Source organism: Haliaeetus leucocephalus, unplaced genomic scaffold (assembly GCF_000737465.1).
Source record: "Haliaeetus leucocephalus isolate CR32 unplaced genomic scaffold, Haliaeetus_leucocephalus-4.0 Scaffold556, whole genome shotgun sequence".
NCBI lineage: Eukaryota > Metazoa > Chordata > Aves > Accipitriformes > Accipitridae > Haliaeetus > Haliaeetus leucocephalus.
The window spans coordinates 3,401,322-3,415,535 of NW_010972992.1; the positions used below are offsets into that span (position 1 = coordinate 3,401,322).

The 14,214-nt window shown below is 41.5% G+C and overlaps 2 protein-coding genes across 4 annotated transcripts in view; both read right to left on the bottom strand.

The window, feature by feature from the left end:
• Nucleotides 1–3,541, bottom strand: part of MIIP (migration and invasion inhibitory protein) — a 10,825-nt gene extending 7,284 nt beyond the window's left edge. Inside the window, exon 1 of the mRNA XM_010577301.1 lies at nucleotides 3,468–3,541. The gene's annotated coding sequence lies outside the window, so the exon portion shown is untranslated. The remainder of the gene's footprint in view (nucleotides 1–3,467) is intronic.
• On the bottom strand, nucleotides 504–13,898 carry MFN2 (mitofusin 2). 3 transcript variants are annotated; one of them, XM_010577299.1, is made up of 19 exons: nucleotides 13,822–13,898; nucleotides 13,283–13,437; nucleotides 12,868–13,046; nucleotides 12,034–12,169; nucleotides 11,508–11,670; nucleotides 10,841–10,965; nucleotides 10,415–10,523; nucleotides 10,215–10,322; nucleotides 9,672–9,825; nucleotides 9,367–9,434; nucleotides 9,073–9,194; nucleotides 8,615–8,741; nucleotides 7,807–7,911; nucleotides 7,143–7,245; nucleotides 6,237–6,457; nucleotides 5,948–6,085; nucleotides 4,794–4,990; nucleotides 4,274–4,408; nucleotides 504–3,603 (listed from the first exon to the last, which is right to left on the bottom strand). In XM_010577299.1, the coding sequence occupies exons 3-19, from the start codon at nucleotides 13,040–13,042 to the stop codon at nucleotides 3,534–3,536; spliced, it is 2,256 nt and encodes a 751-aa protein (XP_010575601.1). In that variant the 5' UTR covers nucleotides 13,043–13,046; nucleotides 13,283–13,437; nucleotides 13,822–13,898; the 3' UTR covers nucleotides 504–3,533. The 3 variants fall into 3 exon arrangements, with proteins under 3 accessions (XP_010575601.1, XP_010575602.1, XP_010575600.1); XM_010577298.1 differs by having other exon boundaries at nucleotides 505–3,603; nucleotides 5,936–6,085; XM_010577300.1 differs by lacking the exons at nucleotides 13,283–13,437; nucleotides 13,822–13,898 and adding an exon at nucleotides 12,630–12,720 and having other exon boundaries at nucleotides 5,936–6,085; nucleotides 12,868–12,955.
• Between the last annotated feature and the right edge of the window lie 316 nt (nucleotides 13,899–14,214).

Below are 14,214 nucleotides of genomic sequence, written 5' to 3' on the forward strand. Positions count from 1 at the left end.
CCGCGGAGGAGGCGGGAGAGCCGCTCCCGAGCCGCCGGCCGGAGCCCAGGCAGGGTGCTGGAGCAGGGCAGGACGCGGCCGCCAAGTCCCTCCTTTTGGGTTCCTGAAATCGCCGCAGCTCATTGTCTGAGCGGACCGCGTACCCCCAACTCCCCCAGAAGCCAAAAGGAAGCCGTTTTGGAAATTTATCAGGGGAAATCTACCCTTTTCTCTTCTAAGAGGCACCATGTGATGTTCACCACAGTTTCAGTCTACTGGTGCAGTATTTGCTGACCGTTACTTGCTACCACATTCTCCTGAAATCACTGATTCAATACTGACATTTTTAGTGTAGCTTAAGAAGGAATCTCTCAAACTTTCTATCAGATAATTCAGTATCACTGATCTCCTTGTTAATTGTCACAGTAAGAACACAGATAAAAGGTCACTATTCTCAAACGTGCAATTTACTACAACACAGCAGCATATCATCATCTGAATATAATATACTTACACTTGAAGACTTTGTATCACGACACGCAGAATACATCAGGAGAAATATTTTTCCAATTCATTTTTATTTTGGTTTCCATTGTTTACAGCATTGATACAGGAATAATTCATGCAAATTTATCACCTTAAATACAGCAGAGAGAAAACTCACTGGTAAGAGTATTTCAAAGAGCTCCACCAACATAACACAATGAGAAAAATAAGTAGCAGCAATAAGATAAAGTGCATTTAGCTGACCTTCTTTAACTCTTAAGAGTTCAGAGAAGATTGTGTTTGGAATTACCTGTTCTAAGGATTAGTTTATCATTCTTTATGAAAATCAGAAGAGAACAGCCGCCTTGCTGATAGCATTCATTCCTCCACCACTCTGAATTAAAGAAGTACAGCTGTATTTTATTTAAGAGCAATCCAGCTCATAGGCCTTCTGTTAAAAGTTTGATTCGTGATCACTCAGGCTTCTAAGGACAAGGGCTACACACATACTTGAAAATTCTTCCCTGCCATGTTAGCGGTTTTGCTTCTTAAAAAATTCAAGTGGTTCTTTTCCCCGTTCTATAGGTTAGGTTTCAGCATACAGTGAGAATGCCTACATCACCAAAATCTGAACAGTGTCAGAAACACACACATTGGGAAGACACCACATTCTAAGAACGCACCAATCTCTTTTTCCTTTACAGATTAGACACTGGCTTAAAGATCAGCTCATTTATCAGATTTCCCCTAAAGGCCAGCTGAAGAGATGCTAACACCGCACGTCTTCAAAAGCAAGGTCAGCATTTCAGGTAGCCTACAGCTGCTCAGCAGTAGTACGTCATCACCTCCCTCTACCTAGAACTGACAATTTCCTGGTGTATTAGGGATGTGCTTCATGTTTTAACTCAATAGCATAGTCCATAGCCTATTATGCATATGTATGTGATCGCCTGAGGGACTAGAGATCTGAATTTATTCACATACCTACAGCAGAGTAACAGTGGACGATTCCATTTATTCCAGTATACTTCACCACAAGCCCAGGGAACACACTTCTAGAGGCAAGGACTCAAATTTCTTTCTTACTCATTCTCAGATCTGATCCAAGCCATATTTAGGTCCTGGTGGTTGCCTGAGGAAACCAATCACGGCCAATAAAGCCCTCTGATGAAAATGGCTTTTCAGTTTGGGTTGGATTCAAAGCTGTCTACTGGAAGTGAAAGGTTTGTTGCTTCCTGCATTCCAGGGATATAACAAGAGTCTCACTGCCAGCTCCTACATGATCAAGAAACTTCAAGTCTTACTGCAAAGCTTAGCACAGCCTAAAGTACTTACTGACATTTCACTATTTTTATTCCCTCAATTATCAGGCAGCTGCTTCTTTCTGGAACTTTCGTGACACATGAAACCAGAGACTTGTCACAGCAACATATACTCACACCTTAGCATGAACAAGAAATCCTAAGGCCAGCTGATAGCATTTTCAAGTGAAAAGTCTCATTTTCAATAAGAAAAAACACCCCACTGCCTACTAGTCCTGAATTCAGCTAGGACCTGCTCAAAGACAGCCCAAATTCTCTGAAGTCTGATGCTGAACAGATTTAGGTTGTCACTAACTTCAGAACTGCTGGATCTGATTCTGGATTCCTCAGATATTTTGTGGGGAACAGAAAGGCTATACCCATCACATGGCAAAACACTGACCCACCAAAGTGGAAAAGAAACTTTGCAACATAGGAACATAATCCTGGTACTACTGAAATCAGTGGGAACTTCTCCTCTATCAATTCCAACAGGAAGAGACTCCAGTCTTTAAAATTCCCAAACCTTATACTCCAAATTCAAAATTGCTTCAGGGCAAAACTCAATGATTAAATTAATCTATTTGCAAATAAAGAATATCTTTAAAAAATAAGTTGCCTTAACCCATTCTTGCCCTGGCATGAAACACAAGGGACAGGTCTCCCCCCTGCCCCAGAGGAGCGGCACTTGGCAGTTCATTCTCATACTTTTAACAGAAGAGAAACAATATCAAATCATATTACTGCATGGACTGTAACATCCTTTGGGAACTCTACATGATGCAAAATCTCTTACAGTTTGTAATCTGCATGCTGTTCTTGTGGCCAAATAGTGGTAATGGAATTCCAAAGGCCTGCTTCCAGAAACACAGCTGTGCATTTCCAAAAAAACCCCACATTCATCAACTTATCTCATAAGGCAGTTCATTACATTCTGTCAACTGGCTTTTCTTTCCTATTTTTCTTTCTCAACAAGCTGCCAAATTATCAGCACTACCTCCTTCACAGGAGCTAGTTATGTCTTGGCAAACTATTTGTCCATGACATGAAATGGGCCAGACTGTATTATTAAAGAGCTCGTAAGAGGAAGAAACTAACTCCAAAGACAATAAGCTTACCAAAGCAAAAATCTTAGTCCCTCTTGCTCTGGAAGAGAACTGAGTTTTGTTCATAGGTTTAAACATACTGACAGTAATAAACCTTTCTATGAAGGGACACGGTGATTCTCTGTCATGTTCTACAATAACAGAATATTATCCTAAAAGATAGGCCTGCATGGGCTATAAATGCATTGTGAAACCATCACTACGTCTGGGTGCACAGGATCTGTGTTAGACACAGCCGCTTGTCACACATACATAAACTTGGGGCTTGGAAGTCAAAAGTTCTATCTTCATGTAGTAAAATTAATGACTCCATAAAGAGGTGTCAGAATAACTTTTAACCTGATATACATTTGGGGTTTTGTTTTAAATTTGTTACTCTACTTGATTTTGCTTTAAAAAGCCCCCTGTAAATGTATGAAGCACACATTCCTTCTGAAGGAGTCTGGTCTCACAAGAAGGAAAAAGAAGAGTTATAAACAGCTAGTGTTCAGAGGTGGGACACAAAACAGGGAAGCAGAATCCTGTTGTTCACACAGCAACTGGAAACATAGCAATAGGTTTTCACTCATTCCCTTTAGGGAATTCCATCACCCACCATGTTCTCTGCAGTAATTAAGAGAGCACTGAAGAGAAACAGCGTTGTTTTTCTCTTCTTCCCACACTATCTGCTTTGCTGCAGGTACTGATGTGTGAACATGTTGAGTTCACTGTCAAGCCAACCCGCTTTATTCCTGCAAGGACAGAAAGTCTTCATTAGGTGAGTAAAATAGCTCTTCTCAAGCTAATCTGAAAGAAGCATGACTAAAACAAGTAAACAGCAAGGCACAGAGAGGAATGCCAGAGGTCCTTTCCAAAATGCTGCTACCATTCCTTGCCCTTCCTCAGGTCAGGAAGACTTGCCTGCTAGCAGTCCCTAGGCTTTGAGGTTCAAACCGAGATCTTGGTCACAACTTCACAGTGATCTTATTGTGTAGATAAGGAATGTTTGAAAAATTCTTCCTGACGGCCTTTGCAGGGTGAAGAAAAACATCAGACTACTGTGTACAAAGGCGAGGGTGAGACTTTTTGCATAATTTCATAATAACCTGAAGGAGTTTGTAAGAGTAGAGGACTGTATGTTTTGATAAATGGAAAGGAACTGTACTTCCAACAAACCAAAAACAAGAAGGAAAAGGTCTTTTGTGAGACAGAAGATTTAAATGACTGTCAACAGTACATGGGAAAGTACATAATGAAAGGGAACACAACCTGGTAGGGAAAGATGCTGATGTCTGCACATCAAATGCTATGACTGAACAAGGACTGCACTCAAAGGTACACCCTAATCTGAACAGCTTGGGGCAATTGCATGAAAAACAATTGTACGCAAATGTCTGTGTATATGGGATAATAAAATCTCACCTGAGCAATTTTGCTTTGCTCTGCAAGGAATCCAGAACTTCGATTTTTTTATTCATGGCAGAAATTTCCTGCTCAAGGTTCTCCCGTGTGACATCCACTTGCTGACACAAATGAGCAAATGTTCCAGCAAGCTCTCTATAGAACAAGGAGAATAGCTGGCTATGACGAAAAGTAAGATCAAGCACCAAAATTCAAGGAATAAAACCCTCTGTTGTATAGTGATGATGATACTGACTCAGATGTTCATCTTTCCACTTCTGCACAAGAATATGTCAGAGCATCAGAGCAATTTGATTTGAGAGACGGAAGTACATTAAGGCTAATGCTTAACAGCACCCAAATACCACATTGGTGATTCAAACCCCCATAATATTCTTTTAAAACACATGTCTTGTTACACATTTTTAAATCTGAAATTCAATATGCAGACTTATCTTGTTAAAATGGGGAATATCATTTAAAAAAAAAACAACAAACAACAGAATTTAGATAAGGTTTTAGCTGTATATAGGCAACTCACTGTTGGACTTGGTGGCTGCAATTGGAACCTGTGTAACTGACGATGAGCTGCAATTTCTCACCAGCATACTCTACAAACTGCCGTTTGAAAGCTCTCTCTTTCGCCTTTGTGGTCCAGGTGAGGCGCTCATATACATAAAGGAGCCCATAAAGGCCAAAAGAGAGAGCAATCAGTCTCCAGCCCACAGCCTTCCAGACCTAGAAAAAGCACAAGGAAAAACAAATGACACAATCATCATCTAGGAATGATGCTAACTCCTAACAATGGTGCCCAGAGCATTGCACTTGTATTCTAGGCACAAGAAAACAAGCCAGATAGGTAACGCTAACTTGCAAGTGGTTTCATTAGTCAGACAGCTTACTACTGACGTCCAGTCTATAAAATAAAAATACCTAACCTAAACCGCTCGGATTCTGTATGAATTAACCTTTCCAGCACATTTAAATTACATTTGCAAGTGCAGACAAACTTCGTCTGGTTCACAGAATCCCTGTCTCTGAAGTAAAAGACGTTTTTAAGCAACCATCTCCCCTTTGAGAAATCATCCACCCCTAGACACTGTGACACTAGAATAGCGTGTAGGTATGGAACTGGCACTACAGAAACTTAGATTCTTCCTGCAACAGGAACTAGAGTTACCATGCAACTTCAGTTACAGCTCTTATGCCTCCACATTTCAGGGAGATTTGAGATTCAAAACACTCATTATTTTCAAAAGACAGAAAAGCAGCAAGTGCTGATTTTCTCTGAAATAAATTAGGCATAGTATCTCAAATTACGTGCTCTCCTCCCCTTCCAGGAAGGAAGATACACATGATCAAAGGCTCTTGGTAGATATTTCTGTCCTGATTCCTCTGTAAATGGGAGAAGAAAAATACTGAATTTTTTTTTATTCTCACAGAAGAATGAGAGACTATTTAATGCTTTTGTAACACACTTTGAAGGGTTATATTTACAACACCAACTCCAAGCTTAATGTTATGCAAAATAAGCTCAATATTTATACTCAAATAGAAGATCAAAGGAGAAAGTATTTCACTATCTGTGAATAGCAAACATCTACAGGATCCAGTAGCGCAAGCACTTTTCAAGTCAGTGCTCCAACTTTATTTATATAAATACTGCTCAGATTGCCAACGCACCACACCACCAACCACGATGATTCCCATGGAAGTTCGGGAAGTTAATGAGGCCAGTCCAGTCACCATTGACACCATGAGCTCTTCCTGGGTCATAGAGCCCTGAGGCAAAGGAGGCAGACTGGGATTTGCTGGTGTTAAAGGGCGTTGAACCTAATTAGAAAAGCAGCGACAAAACAAAACAAAAACAAAGAACAGAATAAGAGAAGGCAAGCCACTGCCCTTCCCACCAAAAAAACTTCAGCAGCCACTGAACCAATGAATATTTCATCTACTCCGATCACTCAATGAGGTGTTATCTTACCTGGTCATTATAGCCCATCAAGGCCCGACGACCATTCTTTGGTCCCAAAAACCTGTTCACCAGCATCGTCCATCCAAGAGAGAAATGGAATTCTATGTCCTCTTGGAAGTCGGCACAAAGCTTGTCACAGTTCAGATCATAGCTGAGCATGAAGCACTGTCGGGGAATTAACATGTCTATCTGGCCCCGCAAAGAGACTGGAAGAAGGGGTTTTAACCCATCTGCACAGACAGAAAATAAAAACATTGAAAAAATGGCTATTGAGTTCACAAGAATTAATTGGACTTGTATTCTGTAATTAGGGTGGTTATTCCATCCTCCACAGTTATTTTTCTTAGTACCCGGAATTTCCTAAAGCCAAGCATGTTGCAAAGTGAGAGATACATCATGAATTACTATTAAATTCTTAGTTCTTGTCCTTCAGATCAACTCAGAATGAAATCTTTCCATGGACCCTCCTAAATCCTTACAGGTAGCTGGTGAAGTTTACAGTTTAGCAATAGCTTGGAAAACAGACTCTGAAGGCCAGTTCTAAAAGTGTTTAGGCACCATACTCCTATTAACGCTTATATTCAGACAGGTACCTAGTTACAAGTCATTCACATTTCATTAGGATCTCGGTCTGAGAATCTCTCAAGTTTCCAAAGTCATAGTTCCTCTCTGTCATGAGGATTAAGCTGATTGTATATATTCATTAGCAAATCACTGCACGAGTTCAGACACAGGAGTGGAAAAAGCAGGAGTAACTAGTCCTCTACACAACAGCATTACTGATCAAGATGGAAACTAAGAAAATGCCAGCTGCACATCAGCCATCAGATTAAAGAGAAACCCAGAACATCTACCTAGTTATTTTGCATTACAGTTCAAGGAAAGATAAAGAGAAATACCGCCTGCTGAACTGACCTATCATTTCTTGCTGCATTGTTTGCAGGGAAGCTGTGATTGCATTGGAGCAACGATCTGACATGTTACGACCCAGGCCTTCCTCAATGTGTTTATGCAGCTCCTGACAAACAAAGAAAGGGTTATTAAGCTTAAAATAAACATAGGTAAGATGCAGGCTGCAGGTGCTAAAGCTTGCCAGTTAAAAAAACCTTCCCAGAACAGGAGCACACATTCTGTCTGTCCAATGTTCTAACATTAATTTCATTCCCCCCTCCCCCCATTCTTCAGTGAAGGAGAGGAAAAAGCAAATCAAATTATCTCACATGTACTCTGTAGTCTAGGAAAAGTTCTGATTGATCTATACAATGTGACACATCATTTGTATTATCAATTTATCACTGAGATTATTAAAAAATCCAAAAAACCTATTTCTTCTCCCCCCGCCCCCTTTTTGGTTTTGTTTTTTTGTTTGTTTGTTTTTTTAAGATGTTCACTTTTTACAGAAGCTATCCAAATGCAGGAGACATTCTAACAGAAGATCTCTCACAATATGAAAAGCTTAGCTCATATCCTAGTTGGAAGAATGTTAAGCATCAAAGAGCTGGCATAATTACTGACTCAGAGCAAAAAAAAGGCCTCTTTAAATTGCTCAAGCAACCTGTAAGAAGCAAACATCACTTACACTCTTGTAAACTTTAAGAACTACTTGAGATGGATGGAAGTCTGCTTGGTATTCATCTACCAACACTGAAAGCCGTCTGATTTCTTCTGCCATTGCATTTGACACCTAGGGAAACAGCACAGGACAGAGTTTCTATATATTCTGTCCTAGGGAGAGATGGAAAACCACCACTGAAGACATGCATTTCTTAGCAAACACTACTGAACACTAGGCACTATGATTGTGTAGCGCCATGCAGCTATTGTGTGCCAACTGCAAAATGCAATATTGGTGACTTGCAAAGAAAGAAGATGGCTGAGAATTATGTAGATCTATGCTCTGTATAACAACACAGGCAGAAAAAGACTGAGGCAATATAAGACTTCTGAAAAATGAATAGGCCTTTTCTGCATATTTTTAATAGTAAAAATGGCATATTATTATGGACATCAAGACAACTGACATTATTCTAGATTGAAATAATAAGGAAATTTATCTGAAACATTTTAGTACTTTACAAAGCATTTAAGACTGAAATATAGTAGCAATAATAATTCAGACATTAATCAAAGTCTCATTGTTTTTTTTAAAGCATCTTATATGAGTCTCTCTGAAAGCTTCCCCCAAGGATTCTAGTTTTCATTTTATTACCTCAAGGGGAAAAGAAAGAAAAAAAAAAAAAAAAAGACTTCTGAAAGCATTTCTTCTCTTCCCATCATTAGGTCCCACATTTCTAGTACTTCAAACCTTTGTCAGCACTTTGCATTTTTCCCCACCATACTGGTAGCTGTTTCAGACAATCTATTTTTCTGCAGCCACTCCTCCTTACCTGCCTCTCCACTTCTTCTGTGATCTGTTTTATTTTCCGCTTGTAGTCTTGAGTAAGGAGCTCCAGCTGTTTGTCAATAAAACCTAAACGTTCCTGTCGTTCCTCTCGCATTTCCAGACAGTAAACTCTGGTGAAAAAGAAGTGCCCATCAAAAAGCCAGACAAACGCATTTTTGATCTACAAATATAATTTGAATTTCAGAAACAAAACAGATTCACCTGCCCAAGAACAAAACATGTCAGTATCTACAATACATTACATATACATGGCACAGGACAAAAGAGAGGTTCTTTCCCCAATACTTTCACAATTCACTAGCAGCAAGACTACCAGTACGTGTTCTTCCCACTCCCAAACATGCTGTAGTCTGCTTTGCATTTTAAATGCTCATATTCCCTTAACTTTCTCCCAGAATACAAGCCTCAGTTATGCAAGCACCAAGCATCAGCTCTCCTCACCGCTGTTCCTGGGCAGCAATATGCACAGAATCCATGATGAGACGAACATCTTCTGCAATCTGCTTTGCTCTCACCGTATGCTGCTCAAATTTTGTTTTTACTGCTGACTGCGATATACATTCCTGTATACAAAAGGCAGCCCAATATTAGCAGCAGGCAGAAGCACACTAAAAAAACTTCTCCTTCCCGTATAATCTATTTCCAAAATGTCGTCCCACTCCATGTTTACAAACTCTAGTCTCTAGTCTTTCAGGAGTAAAATCTAAAGAGAAGATTAGTACACATAATGCTCACCTCAAATCTTCTCTCAAAGTTCTGAAACTCAAACATTCTTACTTGAAATCCATCTGCCAACGCTCCACCTGAGAGAACGAAAGTACAAAACAACCACTTAAGTTTTGAGAAAGCAATCAGATGTTGGACATCAGGAAATGCTCCTGCTTTCTTTTATCAGCACGTTTGCATTGGCTTCACGTCACCAGTTTTTGACTGCTCTATTAATAATATGACCCACCCCAATTTTATCCATTTGTTAGAACAATATATTCTCTACTTTCTTCCCCATAAGGAAATGGAAAGTTTCTTTTAGCTTTCCTCACCTCCTTCTGGCATCCCTTGAGCCCTCTGAATCCTGGCATTCAGCACTTCTTTTGCTGACACAAAGAAAATTCGATCCCCTGCCTGGGCTCGATCCACAACACCCAGCTCATCTACCAGGAAGCTGGTACACCGCTCCATGTGCTGTCGACGCACCTGAGGAAGAAACAGGATAAAGCCCACATGCAGTTAAATCCACTTTACCCTCCATCTCTTAAAGGTTAGACCAGATGCCCTCTGCTGGTGTAAGCTACCCATAGAAAAGAATAAGAAAAGACACTACTGTTTTATGGCATCTTCCAGAGGTTACCTGAGTGATCTAACTTCAAAAGGCCACAGTGAAACTCTTGATTTCCAGCTCAGAAATTTCAAGAGTCATGTCCTGATCACTAGTCTATACTCCCTCTAGTCTCTACACTATGGTAATAAAAATCTAAACTGTAAAACAATCACATACAACACTATGATTCTACCCACAAGGACCACAGTCAAAATGGACTCTATAATATCCATGCAAAGAGAAGGAATTTAAACACATCACAAACCTCTTCCATGTATTCTGGTTCAGAGGCAGATGCATCCCAGCGGTTATTTAAAATAAATATATTGGGTCGAGACAGACGTTCATTCACCTTGTGAAAGAACTGCTTCTCCTAAGCAAAACAGAACAAAGCCTCTTAAGATTACTATGTCAAAATTTTTTAACTTTTAGCCAAACTCACTGAACAAGTGGACTCGAACATACAGTTTGCATCAGTGTTGATTCAGAATTTGCCACCAGGACAAATACGTCAGCATCTAGACAGAACTTGTCAATCCAACTGTCCAGCTCTGTGGTTACATCAATGCCAGGGCTAGCAATAAAGAGAGAAGAGACATTACCATGCTGTGGAAACAGCAAAAATAGAATTAAAAAAAGTTATTAAGAAATGTCTTTCACCTTTTCAGGGCATTAATTTCCCATGTCTGAGCTACACTCTCCTGAGGTAACAGAGTACAGACTAAAAGGAAGTACCAATCAAGAGGAACTCCGACTGCTAACTACAGGACTTTAGTCACCGTCATAGATTAGAACAGGGTCAATTTCCTTGATGTTTGTTAAATTTGTATTTGAATACATTTCTATGATTAATCTGTGATAAGCAGGAAAGGAAAGAAAGGTATTTCTCACCTGTCCATCAACACCAGGTCATCCTTTAAGAGAGGACATTTGGAATTGGGCCACATTACGCTGACTAGGCTGCCAGCATTCAGAAGTTCATCTTGATGAAGGGCATGAGCCAGCTGGTTTACTGTCTATTAAAAAGATGGGTAATTTATAACATTTCCTGTATGCTAAGACTCATTAACACAATTAGCTCTCCTTCAGGGCTGTTTACAGACAGTTTAAGATAAAACCCAATTCCAAATTACTTTCTCCCTGGGAGATTTTCCACATAAAACTTGCTCGAGTCTCCTAATCAAAAGGCAACCGCCTAGTGAGAGTTTATGAGAAATTTTCCTGTCAAGAAAGGCTGCTGAGGAATTATCAGGAACTCTCTGCCTTCTGTCAGTCATACAGAGCTCACAAATTCCTGAGTCATCGTTTTGGTTCCCTGCTATCGCTAACAAATACAACATATCATCTTTTTCATAAAATGAACAAATTCCATCCTGTAACTTGCTCCATTCGTCCCTTCCTACCTGTAACAAAAACTTGTTCTTTGTCTCTACTCCTTTAATGATTAAAATCCTTAACTGTGAAATTCATTCATAGTACTTTAATTTTCTTGTTCCTTCCCTTCTCTGGCACTTCTGAAGAGCTATTCTCCTTTATCTTATGGTTAAGGAAATTGTACCTTAACACTCTTCTTTTCCTCAGAGCCTTCAGTAAGCAGGAAAGCTTCATGTCCATCTGTCCCTTCCACACGCAAGAAACAATTAGTGGTGTGTCCAATTCCTGAAGGAAGGACTTTGTCCCATAGCATGGCATTTATCACTGTGCTTTTCCCGTTGCTTGTCCTGAAGTCAGATTAAAGAATGGCATAGCTAGGCTTCTGAGATTCAGGTATACTCATTTTGATATTACAGAAAGCAAGTTCTCTAAACCCAAGCAGTATCAGAAGCATTAACAATTTAGGTGCCATACGCAACTTACAGAAAGAGTTTCCTATTTTCTTATTTGAAGAATTCTTCCAAATCAAAGAATTCTGTGCTACAGTATTTGTAAATTGGAAACAAGAGGACTAGTACCAGGGACAGGCATGTTACAAGCAAAAGCTACAGCACTAGTGTTTCTATAAATATTTTTTACTGGCTACAGTCCTGAAGATGCCAGTTGCTTTACTGAGTGGGGAGCATAGGCAACATAAGCACGTGACTCACCTTCCAAAAAAAGCAACTTTCATGTGTCGTCTTGCCAACACTTCACTAATGCCACTGACTTTTGACAGGTAGCCTTTGACTTCCAGCACCTGCTCTTCTGTGGTGACAGGATCAAGCTCTATGTTCTTGTGTGTTTCTAAAATCAAAATACATCATGTCTTTGAATTCCAGAAGTCATCTGTCTTTAGTACTGGGTGAAACACCTCTTCGTGATGTAACACACATAACTAAATGTTTATCCGTGTCCCACCATGTGGGTGGTCTTGACACATGCAATTACACCCTGAGGCAATTTTGCATCAGTATTTATCAGCTGGTCTCTTTTGTGTATCTAATAACCATTCCCATCCTTAGGACTGCCTTAAATGGAACACGGCCAACATCTCAAACACTCCAACACTCTTCCAAAAAAAAAAAAGTCACCTCTGTGTCTTAAGCTGTTAAAGCCAATTATTGGCATATGCTACATGCCACTAGCAATGACATGTCTAGGCAAGAATATTGAAACAATTATAGTAAAAAAACCTAAAGGGTCTTGCATAATTTATTAAAAAACGTTCAAACAACAGAAAAACCAAGCATAGCTCACTACCTACCTCAGTTTCCTAACATGTGTGAACTTGTCAGCTTTAAAATATGAACCCTGAACTCCACCCAAATTCAATAAAATCATTTTCTGTTCTTCTTCTAAAAAATGATATATAAACAGACATGCATGTATAAATAAGCACAGATCTAGCAGCGCCATTTAACTGAATGAGGGATTTAATCTTTGGGGGAATTGTATGTGGGCGAACCACTGTTACACACTTGTAGTTCAAGAATTCAGCTTACCTTCCAGGAATGAGGAGCTCTCATTGATGTATGCAGCCAGCTGTTCAAAGATACCATTGATCTTCTTCTTTGCAGTGACAAAATGCTTAAGCGGAGAAGCATTTACCTCAGCCATGTGTCTTTTATCCTTCTTCACTGCAACTATTGACTTGGAACGAGTAAACAACAGGGACATTGCGCTACAGGGAAAAATCCAGTAAATAAAGGTGGCTCACCAAGCGCGGACAGCTATCCTACTAAGCATCCTACCAAGAACCAGATAAATACACATTTTTAAAAACAACCTTCTTTCTTTCACAAGGAAATTATTCCACTTTCTACAATCGGAAGTTACTCATATATCAGAAATAAAAAAAATTCATCTTTCCTTCTCCCTTCCAATAAACAGGCTCCCAGCGATCACTCCTCTGCTTACTTTCAGGATGAGTAACGTTTTCACAAGTGAGGCATGGTCAGCTCGAGTCCCTCTTGAACATGAACGACTGCAGTTTTCCTGCCTTCTCCCTCGCCTTAGCCAGACTCCGTCCCGGCAGCTCTTTCAGCCACGCCACGTCCAGCCTGTCCCCGTCCCTGCGGCAGAGGGACCAGGGGATGAGAGACACACGCTGCCAAGCTCCCTGATCGGCCAGGCTCTGCTCCCCCGCCATCCCAGCGCCGGGAGGGATGCACTGGGCAGATACTCCGAGCGGCCGCCCTCGCCTTCTCCTCAGCCCTCAGGGGGCAGGCGGGCCAGGTAATGGCCGGCGCGCGCGACGCCAAGGGCGGGAAGCGCCCCTCTCCCGCTCCCACAAGGCGGCGCGCACCTCAGCGGGGCGGCAGGACCCTGCCGCGGCGGGTCCTGTCCTCCTCTCCCCTGCCCCTGTCCCTGCCGCCCGGGAGGCGACCCCCGAGAGCCCGCTCCGGCCTCGAGCGGCTCCCACCTCCCCTATGGCCAGGCACCGCCCCACCTCTCACCTTCACCACCGCTCCCGTACGGCCGCCATGTTACCCCCGCGGCACCGTCATCCACGGAGCGGCGCGGCGCGTCATCGCCATGCGACGGGCCGACCCCTTCCCGCCGCACCATGGGAGCGGTAGTCTGAGGGCACCGCCCCGCAAGGCCTCACGGGAGGCGGGGGGGGCAGCACGGCCCCCGGCGGCCCCCCAAGCAATGAAAGCCACTGACGGCGTCGCGGTGGAGTAAGGGTTTAATGCGAGTTCCCCTGGCTGAAACGGTACATCGCGTGTGACAGACGCCTCGTTAATTCCAATCACCGCACTGGGCAGGGGAAAGGCACAACAAAATAAGTGGAAAAAAAAAAAAAACCCAAACAAACAACCTGGTGAATAAATACATACACCCTTTGG

Bases quoted from the DNA above. Each gene is read 5' to 3' on its own strand.
- MFN2 (XM_010577298.1), bottom strand. From the start codon at position 13,042: ATGTCCCTGTTGTTTACTCGTTCCAAGTCAATAGTTGCAGTGAAGAAG. The intron at 10,524-10,840 runs GTGAGAAATACC...CTTTATTGCTAG, and splicing joins GACCTGGTGTTGATGGACAG to CCCTGGCATTGATGTAACCA. The intron at 9,435-9,671 runs GTGAGGAAAGCT...TCGTTCTCTCAG, and splicing joins TCAAGGGATGCCAGAAGGAG to GTGGAGCGTTGGCAGATGGA.